The 13,053-nt window shown below is 43.9% G+C and overlaps 1 protein-coding gene across 2 annotated transcripts in view; it reads left to right on the top strand.

The window, feature by feature from the left end:
* Positions 1–734: 734 nt before the first annotated feature.
* The window catches only part of LOC132568537 (prostaglandin F2 receptor negative regulator-like), a 134,834-nt gene continuing 122,515 nt past the window's right edge, over positions 735–13,053 (top strand). For both annotated transcript variants that reach the window (XM_060234459.1, XM_060234457.1), the window contains exon 1: positions 735–970. In XM_060234459.1, coding sequence (XP_060090442.1) covers positions 907–970 — 64 coding nt within the window. In that variant the 5' untranslated portion in view covers positions 735–906. The remainder of the gene's footprint in view (positions 971–13,053) is intronic.

Below are 13,053 nucleotides of genomic sequence, written 5' to 3'. Positions count from 1 at the left end.
GACTTACTCCTTAATAAGTATGTGTACAGAGTGCATCGTAAATCTTTCGTCCCAGAACTTCTCGCGTCGCGATTCGCGACCAGGTTGCTGGGCTTCTCTCTTTCGCAAGGTCTTTGGCTGCGCCTCTGTGTCTAGGGGCGGGCTACAAGAATCTCTTTCCTTTCATTCGCTTCCCGCTCTTGATCCGCCTGAGATTTTCTCTCTGCTGGGTTCAGCTCTTTCACTCCCGGAGCTGGGCGGGAGCGTGCGGAGGAAAGAACGGCGCTCGAAGAAGCCTCTTCTTTCCCGGTTCAGCGTTCCGCTCCCTACTTGGAGCCGCCACTTTGTCCCCTGTTGGGATCCTCGAGGAAAAGAAAGAAGGCGGGATTTGCTGGCCGGCGGCGCGCACCGGGCTCTGGCTGTGGGGCGTGTCTAGGCGGCTAGGTGCAGCCGGGCTTTCCTTCCAAGAACTACTCGTGGATGGCTTTCCTCGGCCCGGCAAAGGCAGCGAGGGCACTTCCCGCGCAGAGCTGTCGAAGGACAGGCAACTCCAGCGGCCACCAGCAGGCGAGGAGTGCCGCCGCTTGCCCGTCTCCGCCTCCCTTTTAAAGGGAAAGAGGACCCGGGCGGCCTCCCCTCGGTACCTGTGGGAGGGGGAACAGGGCGAGGGCAGGGAAAGTTTGTGGTTGGCTGCGCGGCCGGCCTGAAGAGGGGGACGGCGGCGGCAGCAGCGAAGAGGCGGGCGGCTCCCGCCCTCCAAGCGCCGGCGGGGAGCGAGCGAGGGCTGGTGCTGGTGTGGTTCGCGCTCCGGCTGCCTTTCCCCCTCCCTCTGTCGGAGACTCCGCTTGGCTGAGGCGGGGGTTGACTCGGGGGCTCTCTCTCGGGCGCGCTGCTCTCCCGCCCGCCCGCAATTCTGGACCCAGCGGCATGGGGCACCGCGGGCAGAGCGCGCCCTTTCTGCTCTTCCTGCTTTTCTTCTTGGGACTATCTGGTGAGTCTTTGGGGGGGGGGGGGGGCAAGTAGTCTGAAGGCGGGGCGATGGGGCCAGAGGGATGCGGGGAGGGCGAAGCCCCCTAGCGGCGGGGCCCTTGAGTCGATTCGGGGATTAGCGAGCTGTCCTTGGAAATGGTTGTTTGCTTTTACCCTCCAGGCACATATGGCTGCTGTGTGTAACCACTGGGAGTTGTGTAGCGCTTATCTCCTGAAAACAAAGAGAACCCAAGCTTCCACCAGAGCTGTGTTCTTTCCCCTGCCTTGTTCGTTGATCTCGAAGATGTGGATAGATGTGGAAGTGGATAGAATAGTACTCTGTTTATGCTCAGAGGCTCTTAATCTATCTCTCTAAGCGGGAGCGCTGACGTCAATCAGTGCGCGCTGTGGCATGATGATTTCCCAAATGGAAACATCAAACCTTTAACCTCGAGTTAATGGGGGAACAATCATCCCCTTTTCGTTCTCCACTTAAATTCATTAAATGATGCTTTAAACTCTTATTTTCTAAGGATGTGCTAGAAGTGTGTGTTTGGGGGTTGTGGAATCCAGTTTTTAAGTCCTCTTTAACCTTACAGCTGTATTAGAGATAACTAGTCGGGAGGTTGCTAGATCTTTCTTCCCACTTGCGTTTGCTGTCAGAGAAAGAGGCAGGTTCATAATGAGTTAGAAGGGGTATGGGAAGACTGGTTTATTTAAGGTGTGAACTTTTCAGGCTATTTTCTAGTACTTGCTTGCTTTGAACACAGAACCTTCTTTTGTTGTTAGTTTGTAGTCTACAGTGCCTTGATTAAACTGTTCTTAATTTCTGTTAGTATCTTTTATTGAATAGGTTGCTTTTGGAGGCTGCTCTGGTAAAGTCTCCAGCAGTTGTTTTTGCTTTTTGGTGTCTAAATTAAAGACACCTTAAATTTCTGCAAGGTATCCCTTGAGCACTAAAAAGCTGTCAAAACATAGGACTGAAATTAGCTGTGCGTGTAGTCTGGTGGTACGTTGGCATTCAGAGATGCTCTGGTACTAATTTTAGTTTTGTTAATTTGAGTTCTGAGTATGCTATATTAATTAATGCATGGCACATCTATAATTGCTAAAAGTTTTTAACAGCTGTGTCAGTGTTGGTTCCGGTGCTAGACAAGACAGGGTGTGTTCCCAAATTGAGCTTTAGTCTTTTTAGTTCTTAGGGTGCAGTTGTATAACACATTTTAAAATAAGACATGTGCATAAAAGTGCCAATATCTAGAAAATATAATATGTAGGAGAGTTTTTTAAAATAAAAAGAGAAAATAGGATCGTTTCTTATTTCAAATAATTTAATCAGATGTAAATATCAGATGTAAAGCATATTTGGGTTTTAAAACCCTCCATCAGTTTTTACAGAATTCAGAACAACTTTATTGTTCTGCACAGATATGCTGAAGATATAGCAATTTAATACTTTGAGGTATATAATGAAAGGAGTCCTAATTTTTGTCACAGGTATCAAAGAGCATTGTTGAAGTACTTTGATTTTCCATCACTATAATGCAATGGCATATTTTGAACACTTGGAAGTGCTATAAAATATTCTTATTTATGTCTGGAATACCAGCTCTTTCCATGTCTAAAGTGCTGGATATTCTATGTTTAATTCCCTACACCTGCTTCAAATATACAGTAAATTTTAAAATGATTCTGTAATATAGTATTTAGTGGCGTAAGTAATGTTTGTTAAGCACAAAAATAACAGTTCTGTCCTTTAGAGAACACAGACTCCGAAAAACCTGTTAGTTTAAGCCCATTACTGTTTCAGTTGTTTATAAACTGAGAGGGCAGCAGGAATACTGAACTGCCACTCTTCCCATGCTGCCTCCACATGGGGTCTCTGTCTGTCACTGTTTCCCCTGCTAGGTTCTGATCTTGGAAGTTCTTCTGGTTAGGACAACAGTGTTTGGAGGAAGAGGCTTCAGAGATGGAACATGAGGAAATTTCAGTCCACTAGCCCACATGTCCATCCTTGATCCTAAACGTGGACCTTCCCATCACTTTATAAATTTGGGGGTGGAACAGGGTTTAAAGAAATGCCTGCATAAGTAACATACAGTTTAAGCACAAGTATGCAAATTCAGACATGTGCATGTGGTACTCCCTGCTTGATACTCTTCATCTCAGAATGCTGTGAGGGATTGCTTATTTGAAAGAGCCCCAATGCCAAAGATTTCCCTGTACCTGAAAAACTTAGTATGTTGGACAGCCTTTGAGTGTCAAAAATTGTTCTGTTTTCTTAATATCATTTTGCATCTTTGTGCTGTGTGGTCCTCAGAAGAAAGTTTCAGCAACTTCAATGGAAGTAGCAATTGTGTTTAAAATTAGAATACTAAAACTGTCAGAAGTTTTTAGTATGCTTGGGCAGGACTTGAGTCTATGAATATGGGGAAATAGAGACATTAGAAAAATGTCTCACTAGCATGTCATATACAGAGGTGTTGTGATACGTATCCTGTGGTAATGGTGGCCAAAAGTTTTTCCCTGTTTAATCAGAAATAATTATCTGGATATTGATTTGCTTGATCAGGAAGGTATAAAAGGAAATGCTTTTCACTTCTGCCACTTCAGAAGAGCAGATCTCCCAGCTGTGGTTTCCCATGCAAAGGATGAGGCACATGTGCAAGGAAGCTTGCTGAGCATATGGGATTAAATTCTGGATCACTCCAAGATCAGATCTTCAGTGGCCAGTACCCCCTTAGCACAGGGGTGGCCAAACTGTGACTTGGGAGTCACATGTGGCTCTTTCACACATATTGTGTGGCTCATGAAACCCCCACCACCCAGTCTGCTGGCTTGGAGAAGGCATTTCTCTCTTTAAAACCTGCAGCGTGGAGAATGCACTTAAAGCTAAACTTGCTTTCTTTCCACCTCCACCTCTTCCTTCCTTCCTGCTCTCAAACATCTGACATTCATGACTTGTGGCTCTTAGACATCTGACATTTATTCTATGTGGCTCTTGTGTTAAGGAAGTTTGGCCACCCCTGCTTTAGCAGCATGAGATCATCTCCAAAATCAAATACTCAATAGGGCAGAGTCTGCAAATCTACATGGAAAGCTACTTTGCAAGTTCTTATTGCTGTTAAAAGTGGAATGTATTTAATCTGTAACCTAAGCAAATGTCAAGCTTTCCAGTCCTAATTTAGATAAGTTCTCCTATTCAATTAAGAGGTTGCTTTTTTCTTTTGGTGGGAAAGGACTTCAGGGAAGCTAGTGACTCATATTCTTACTGAAGTATATTCCCAACCAACTTGAAGAATGTTCAGGTAATCAATATTTGTTTTTCATGCCCCAGAGGACTTTGCATTGCTTTTTCTGTCTAATCGCCAGTTTTTGGTTAGCGTTTGGGATCTTTCAGAGAGTGTAATTTCATGTCCATTGTTGTTTGCTATGACTTGCATTTCCAGCTGTTTGATTTCTTTGATGCTACAACAGTTAGTAATTTGAATCAAGGTTTAATTCAAACCCTGCAGTTAAAGGCTTCCAGTAATTAGTTGCTTGTCTGTTTATAATCATGAACCTCATGAAACAGTGCTTTTTGCAATTGCAATTATGGTAGAAAGACAAAACAAGATGGAGTTTAAAAGACTCTGTCCATTAGGTATACTTTATGTTTGATCAGTAATAGAAAAAGATAGTTAGAGGAATACTATGGGATATTTCTGGTGCTTGAGCTAAGTAGACAAGTGTGGAGTTACCTTTTCATTTCCAACTGCCAGAATGCTGTTGATCCTTATCATAGAAGTATTAGAGATAATCAATTGTTCTTCTGTTCCACCATTACAAGATGGAGTTTGTGCAATTCAGCACAAAAAAGTATGGCTCTATTTGTGACCCTTAAGGATGACATTTTTTTCTTGCTCTTTCAGTTGTCCCATTCAATTGTTTACTTTCAAAGCAGTTCCATGCTGGCAGATGGTCACCACTTTTCTTTCCTAGCTACATGAGTAGTAAAATCCTTACTTTGGACAAAAAGTTGTAACCCTCTTCTTGTGCCATTTCTGGTAACGTTTTGAGTAGACTATGTGAGAAAACCTGCTGTTTGAAGATAAAAGTATTGTTCAGGGTCGCATTATAGAATAATTGGGTACTGTATAGCGATGCAATGGCCCAGAAAAATTTGGCCAACATATTTTCTGAGTGAGGTTTTTAAATCTTTCCAATGGGAAATTTGGAGAAATATAAAAAAAAAACCCTGATGGGGTTTTTTTTTGCACTTTGAAAGATTAAAATGCTTTCTAAAGGTAAGCTTTTGTTTACTGAAAATGTATAATATGAAAGTACTTGGTTTTCAGTGGAAAAATGAAAAATTTTAGGACACATAGAGAAAAAGAATTCCTGTGAAGTATTTTTTCCATTTTGGTATGAGTGTTTGCTGTATATGGTACAGCAGTTTGCAGTTTTCACTTTAATATTGGGTATATATGCATTTTGATTATAGAATTTATATTTTAAAATGCATAAAGTTCTATGTTTTGTTTTGTTTTTTTTAACCAAACTAGATGGGGAAGATTGGCCCATTCTGTGTCTTCAACATTTATGGAAACTTTACCTCTCTTAATACTGTTTACTAGTCATTGTCAAACTTCAGCGATCTGACAACCCCTGTTCTGATTTTTAACATTTCATATACTGTGCTCCACTCCTCCCTCTCTGATGCTTGCCGCGTTCCAGGTGGCCCCCTTTTGAAGTGTGTGACAAGCCACCTACGGACTATGAATACCTCCATCCTCTAGTGTCATTAAAACAATACACTGAGAATCCCATTAGCTACACTTTAGAAGCCAGTTCAAGAAAAATATTTATTTTGTCAGTACATGGACCTGCAAGGCTGTGTCTCAGATGGCAGCTGGTTTTGCAGGGCCAGAATACAGAAGTCCCTGATCTAAGTTCAGACTCATCCCTTGACTGGAAGGGACTTTGGACCGGAAGATGCAAAAAAACTTCCTTATTGGTTAATAACTTCTAGTTAGTGGCTGGCAGAATAGGAGTTAGAAAAATACTGTCACCACCACCACTCAGGCACTTCTCCAGCATAGTATTAGAGCAATAACAAAGTGACAAGGTAGAAAACATAGAAAATACCCTGTAACCCACCCAGTAGTACCTGTGCAGGCTAGCACGTGGGGAAGAGATTAACAGCACAATCCAGAGGGGGGGGTGCGGAAAGTCTTTTGGGAGCAGACAAGCCGCTACGTGGACGCAGGAAAGGTTTGCACTGACGTACGACTGGTGCCGCCACAGTGGAGGGGAGTTACATGGGTGGGGGGCCGCCCGAGCGCCATTCTGCCCGAGAGCAGTGGCGCCTGAGGACTGTGCCTGAGCGTGGCCGGAAGTGAGGCGGAGTGTGGCGTTCAGGTGGAGGAGGGGGTAGAGTTGGGGGCGCGGCCAGGTTTAGGCAGCTTCCTGAGCAGTTTGGCCCATGACATGCCCCCCTGAGAGGCACAACGTTACGCCAACAAAAATAGCGATGTGTCCCATAGGCACTCATTGAAACCGAAAACAAAGGTTGCCTCCACTGCTGCAGAAGCTCGCAAACCCCTTAGGGAGTGATGTGGTTGCCTTGCCAATCCCCTCGTGCCTCGGGCTGATGAGCTCCCTCCCCAGCACCCAATCGCGGTCTCCCCCTTCCTAGAAATACTTCTGCTCTGGCCTCGCACAACTCAGTTGTTAGGGAGAGGAAGGCGTGGCGGGAAGCTCTGCCAGCGAGCTCCCAGCCATACAGACTTAGAGTGAATGACAGGCAGACACATTGGCGACGGGTTTTGCACTGCGCAGTTACTTTGACAGTATCTTTGACTTGTGAGGGGGAGAGAGAGATCTCTCCCCTGGGGCTAACTGCTCTTGTTTCTAGGTCTCCACAGGTTCCGGACTCCCGGAGGCTCTGCATGCGAGGACTGTTGCCCATGGCTGGGTAAGTTCCACTGTCCTCCCCCCAGCCTCCCCCTTCCCTCGCTCTCGACCGCTTGGTGTGCAAGCATCTCTGGCATTTGGACCAGGCAGTGAGCTCCGGCAGGGGGCATGTGCTGACCTCGCTCCTCTGTGCTGCCGCCTGCTCCCTTCCCTTAGTCTGCCCTCTGCCACGTTCCCAACCCCTGGCAGGGCATGGGGTGTGTGTGTTGATGCGGGGAGGTGGGTTAGAGACTGTCCCTTTAAGAGAGCGCCCAGCTGAAATGCAGCCTGCTTTTCCAGCTGCCGCCCCTGCAGGTGTTCTTGATCTCTATCTCCGTTTTGCAGGTGGGACTCCAACACAGAGGCTTCTGCGTGTGTTGCTCCACCGCCCCCCCACTCCCTCAGCTGCTTCTGCCTGCCGCTCGGAATGGAGCCCCGCCCAAAGCGACACTGCCCAGCGCGCTCCAGGGAGACTGTTGCACTCTGTTCTGGAAAAATAAAGTCTGAGCTGTGCCCTCTGTTGTCTCTCCTGCTTGGCATCTGCTAGACGTTCCCGGGGCAACCCCACCCCCTTGTCAGTGGCCTCTCTGAGGGAATGCCTGAGGGTGGGCAGACTTGTTTCTGGGGGGGAGAATGGGCTATGAGCCGCCATGCTGCCCCTCTCATGGCTGGACAGGGGAGGGGGGGTGCCGCCCCTCAGCCTGCCTGGGCTGGCGGCCTACCCGACTGTACAGGGCTGTTGTGCGCTGGGCACTTGGGGGGGGGCACTGAAGTGGATGCATGCCCAGCGGCTCGCACTCTGAGTTCTGTGGCCTCCAGGGGAGGTGTTCCTTGCACATAGCAGGGGGCGGCAGCAGGGCAACACCGGGGGGAGGGCTCCAGGGGGTGTCTTTTGGACTTGGTCTGACTACTCCCAGACACACATTCCAGCCGCTGTCTAGGACAGGAAACTCCTGCACTTGGCACTTCCTGCTTGTCCGTGCATGCCTCTGCCCACCTGCCTGCCATTGGCAGAGTCTCTGACAGCGGGAGGATTGACAACCTCTCAGGCGTGGGCTTTCCACCCCCTTGCCTGGTCATGTGCAACGGGCTGGCCAATCCCGTGGTCCCGCACGAGCCTGTGTCTCCCCCACCCCCGCCTTGCCAGCGGGCCAATGGCGTGTGCCTGGGTGAAATCACCACGGCGACGGGTTCTCTTTCGCTCGTTGGGCCGCTCTTCCCCCTCCAAGCGTGGCGTAACGTCTCCCCTTTGGAAGCCAATGAGCGGTGCCATAGATCCACGCCCGAGCGGCCGGCCACCATGTATGTCTGGATTGGACTGCCCGAGACCTATCCCAGAGAAATAAATTATAGTAAGCAAAAATGACTATAAAAAATTATTATAAAAGATGGAAAAAAGGAAAAGTGTGGTTAGATTCTAAAGGTGGTGGGAAAAGTGCAGAAACAAAATACAAGGAAAGGCACACAGCAACAACAGCACAAAGATATACAAACAAAAAGCAATACAGTTGATTAAATAAACTAAACACACTACCTAAACACATTCCTCAGAGCATGTGCAAAGATCTTTTTGGTAACAAGAGATTTATGTAACCTCCTATAGATTAACTTTCTTCTGAGGACATAAATTTGATGACAAAAGAAAATTCCAAATGCCCAGAGACTTTGGGTAAATGGAATTAGACCTAAATCAGCCACCTATCTAAGGATGATAAATTGATTTCTCTAATCCCATACAAATCCCCATCTCTGATATCAGAGGCCACTGTTACCAATCTGAGTTGTATAAAATATAGTTCCACCTCCATTAAACATCTGATAATAACTTTGAACTTACATACAAATATGTGGTGTGGACCAAATTAAATTATCCCTTGTCCTAAAGGCATTATGTTTGTCAAGATGGAATGGAAATGAATGGGTCATTCTAAATGAACTTCTAGCGATCCAAGATTTCAGAAACTCTGGATGGAACTCTTGCCCTAGTAAGGTTTATGGTTAGTGTCAATGAACACACGTTTCTGTATAATGTGAAACAAATATGACTTTTCCTTTGTGTACAAGTGGTGCACTACTGCAGCCCCTTTATGGCATGAACACATTTCAGATATTTTGGGAAAGTGCAGATGACACTGTGTTAAGTGTCATCAAGTCACTACAAATTTATGGTGACTGTATGAATTAAAGACCTCCAAAATGTCCTACTGTTAACATTCTTACTCAGTCTTGAAAACTCTGGGCCATGACTTCCTTGATTAAGTCCATCCATCTTGTGTTTGGTCTTCCTCTATTCCTACTGCCTTCAACTTTTCATAGCATTATTGCTTTTCTAGTGACTCTTGTCTTCTTATGATGTGACCAAAATACAATAACCTCAACTTGATCATTTTAGCTTCTAGGGAGACTTCAGACTTGATTTGATCTAGAACCCACTTATTTGCCTTTTTGGTGCTCCATGGTATCCATAAACTCTCCTCCTACACAGATTTTAAATGAATTAACTTTCTTCCTCGGACCTAGCATTATTGCTTTTCTGGTGACTCTTGAGAGCCAGTTTGGTGTAGTGGTTAGGAACATGGACTTTAGGACACAAAGGGTCTTCCTGGGTTTCTGCGCCTCGAGCTAGGAGGTGGTCGGAGGAGCTTGGCTCCAGTGACCCCCCCCTAATCGGGCGGTGGGAGGGGTGCTACAGCCATAGCATCTCGAGGGGGGCCTTGGGGAGGCTCCCTGCTAGCAAGGAACTCAACAGGATTCAGAAAAACAACGGTCGTTGCTCCCTGTTTTTCCTGTCTGCTCCAGTGCTCCCACCGCCAAGATCGCCATGATGGCAGCAAGAGGTGATTGTCCGACTGCTCTTTTCTTTCAATAAGATTCATTCTGATGCATCATTCTGCTACCTTCATCACTGTAATTCTACCATAAAAGTAAATCAGCTATCTAACAATACTGATTAATGGATCTTTTAACATAACAACAATTGGAATTGTTCCAAAAGAAAGGTGAAGAGGAGGGAAATCCCCCCCTTTTTTCTCCGCAAGAAAGGTTACAGAAAGCAAAGAACAAACTGGAAACTTTCAACAATTTAAACTGGACTGAGCAAAGATATTTGAATTGATCTGGTTTATAAATAAATAAGTGTCAATGAGATCACCTTCTGGTTACAATACGGTCTGAACAAAAAAGGGATATGCTTACAAGAGAAACGTATGTGATGCTTAATTAGGACTGAAATGGTTATAATTGAAATGCAGGAGGAGAATTTCAAGCTGAAGGAAACAGGTTAACTGGGTCTTTGAACTATTCTCTAACTTTGATTAACAGACTGAGCTTTTTATATGGAGGAAATGGCAGCTCAAATCAAAGCGTGAGATATTATGATTAACATAACCTCCTTAAAGCAGGAACTTGGTCATTTAGCAGAGTTGGTGCAACAACAGACGGGGACTTTTATTTTGAAATACAGCGAAAATGAAAATCTACATGAGCAGAGTAATAAAGAGTCCCCAGTGATGTCGGTCAAGCTGAGAAAAAAAGCTAAAGATTTGTTGGGAAAGGTCTGGAAGAAAAGCAAAATGGAGACATAACTGTATAGCTATAAAGTTGAAATGGAAATCAACATCGACTATAGCCTGCATGGGAGGATGTGACGAAGTGGTGATCGTACCACTTTCAGCAAAACGAAGGGAGATATCAAGAGGAGAAAAGGCAAATTTCAGCAAGATGATCAAATTTTGGAAAGCATTCAAAAAGAAGAGATTTTAAATTGTTTTTGGGTTGTTGTTTTTTGCTCCGCCTTAAAGTAGATAAAAAGTCAACCTGGGTAAATTTGTAAGAAGACAGGCAACACAAATATTTTGTAATCTTAAATCTGTCTTGATAGTTCTGACAAGAGAAACTGTCTATAACGAAACAAATAAACTACTGTGTTTTCTGTTTTTGCTTTCTCTGTCTGCTATAAATAAATAAATTAAGATTAAGGATTATGCAGCTATATTTACCTTTTATGCTTATGTTTACTGCTAATATTGTTAAAGCAACTAGTTAGCTTTTATTTTAAATGATGTTAAATTTAACCAGTCAGCTCTTTTTCAGGGTTAGTTCTTCTGCTTTTCTCATTTGTATGCACTAAAGATGAAAACTTTAGATTTACATTATAAGCTACAGAATAGCTAAAAGTATACAACAAAATAAGAAGACTGTAGAATTAACGGGTTATAATGGGCAAAACTTTAAGGCTTTCAGGTAGAAAGAATCTGGTAGTTTGTCTTGAGGTAGAAATGTAACAGGTATATATGCTGCTTCCCTTTGTATTTTTGTATATGTTTTTCTATCTTGTATCCCCTTTACTTTTTTGCTTCAGTAACCCTGCATTTCCTACCCTTTTTATATTCAAACTTAATAAAAATTTTAAAATTGGGAACATGGACTTTAGTGTGGGAGAATTGGGTTTCATTCCCTACTTCTCTACATGCAGCTCTGGTATGACCCTGGGTCAATCGTCAGTTCTTTCAGAACTGTTCTCTTAAGAGCAGTTCTGAAAGAGCTCTCTCAGCTCCACATACCTCATAGGGTGTCTTTTGTGCAGGGGTGTGGAGGGAAGGGAAAAGGAGATTATAAACTGTTCGGAGACTCTGAGTTAATGGTGGGGTATAAATCCAGTCTCTTCCTCCTCTTCTTCTTCATCATCTTCATTGTCATCTTTGTTGTCTTCCTGTCAGCTTTCTTCATAGTCCTTTACACCCACACATAGTAATGGGGGAATACTACAGTATGAACTATCTTGATTTTGGTTGCCAGAGACACATCCTTACACTTAAGGATCTTTTCAAACCTCTTCTCATGGCTGTCCTTCCCATTGTCAATCTCTTTCTGATTTCTTGGTTGCAGTCTCCAGTTTAGTTGATGATTGGGCCAAGGAGTAGAAAATCTTGAGCAATTAGAATTTCTTTGTTATTAACCTTAATTCCACAATAAAAATTCTGCAATAGTCATTACTTTTGTCTTGATGTTCAGCTGTAATCCTGCTTTGATACTTTCTGCTTTAAACTTCATTAGTAGTTGTTTCAATTGTAGTCTACAAACCAGCATATCTGCTGAACTGTAACTATGAAGTTACACTTACAAACCTAGGGAATTATATAACTAGTGGCTGAAATCCAAACAACCATACATCCAATGGAATTTTGTGCTTGTTTCTCCCTCTCCTAGGCTTTGAATGAGAAGTTAAAAAGTTGATATCCCATGGTGACTGATGTTCAAAGAAAGTATGGGTGTACATAGCCTGAAGTAGCTCTTTGGATTATGAGTATTTTCAATTAGGGCCCAAATCCCATGTCTCAGAAGTCTTAGAATAAGAGATTGAAATGTACAAAAATGAAGCTGCAACAGTTTCTCAAATTCCGAGTCATGTTCTATCCCTGTCTTGAGGATTGAGTGGCTGGGAGCCAACCATGAGCCCAGTTGAATACCAGGGATATGCAGATTGCAGCTCAGTTCTGGAATTTTTTCTTAAATTCTCCATAATCCAATCTTAAATTACTTCAGAAGATTGTGCAGAATTTTTTCTGTTTGGGATCCAGCAAGTATCCTAATGTTATTAAGTAAATCTGTGGCACAACTACATTTAGAATACTGTATACTGTTCAGACTCTCCTGTTTCAAAAATGTTGTTGCAGAGGTAAGAAATAAAGTAGAATAGCTTCCTTAAAAGGAAAGGCTGAAGGATTTGAGGCTTTCTAGTTGGGAGGCGGGAGGACAGAGGTTTTTAAACTATGATGATGATGTGAGAGAATGAATGAGAAAAATAGAGCTTTCTTCAACTCTCTGTCCTATGACATTAGAATTTGAGGCCATCCAGTGCAGTCCTCACTAGCTACCTGCCTTCAGCTGCCTGCTAGCTTAGACTTAACTAACCTAGCCATGCTGATCCATGACAGGTTAAAATGCTGCCATGTGCTGCTCTTAATGACATCTGAGAAAATCTGATTCGGAACGTGGCAGACCATCTTTTGATTTAGACCCAATAGAACCAATATGTTGTTCCAATTCTGCAGTGGTTGTATTGGATGTTTATCTATTTCCTGGCTCAACTTAAGCTTCAGTGTTAACCTTTCAAAGCCTTACATGGGCTGGCATCTACATTTCTAAATGAATCTTCCAATTGCATTCTTT

The sequence above is a fragment of the Heteronotia binoei genome, chromosome 3 (genome assembly GCF_032191835.1).
Source record: "Heteronotia binoei isolate CCM8104 ecotype False Entrance Well chromosome 3, APGP_CSIRO_Hbin_v1, whole genome shotgun sequence".
NCBI classification, from domain to species: Eukaryota; Metazoa; Chordata; class Lepidosauria; order Squamata; family Gekkonidae; genus Heteronotia; species Heteronotia binoei.
This window is presented reverse-complemented; position numbering and strand designations above follow the sequence as displayed.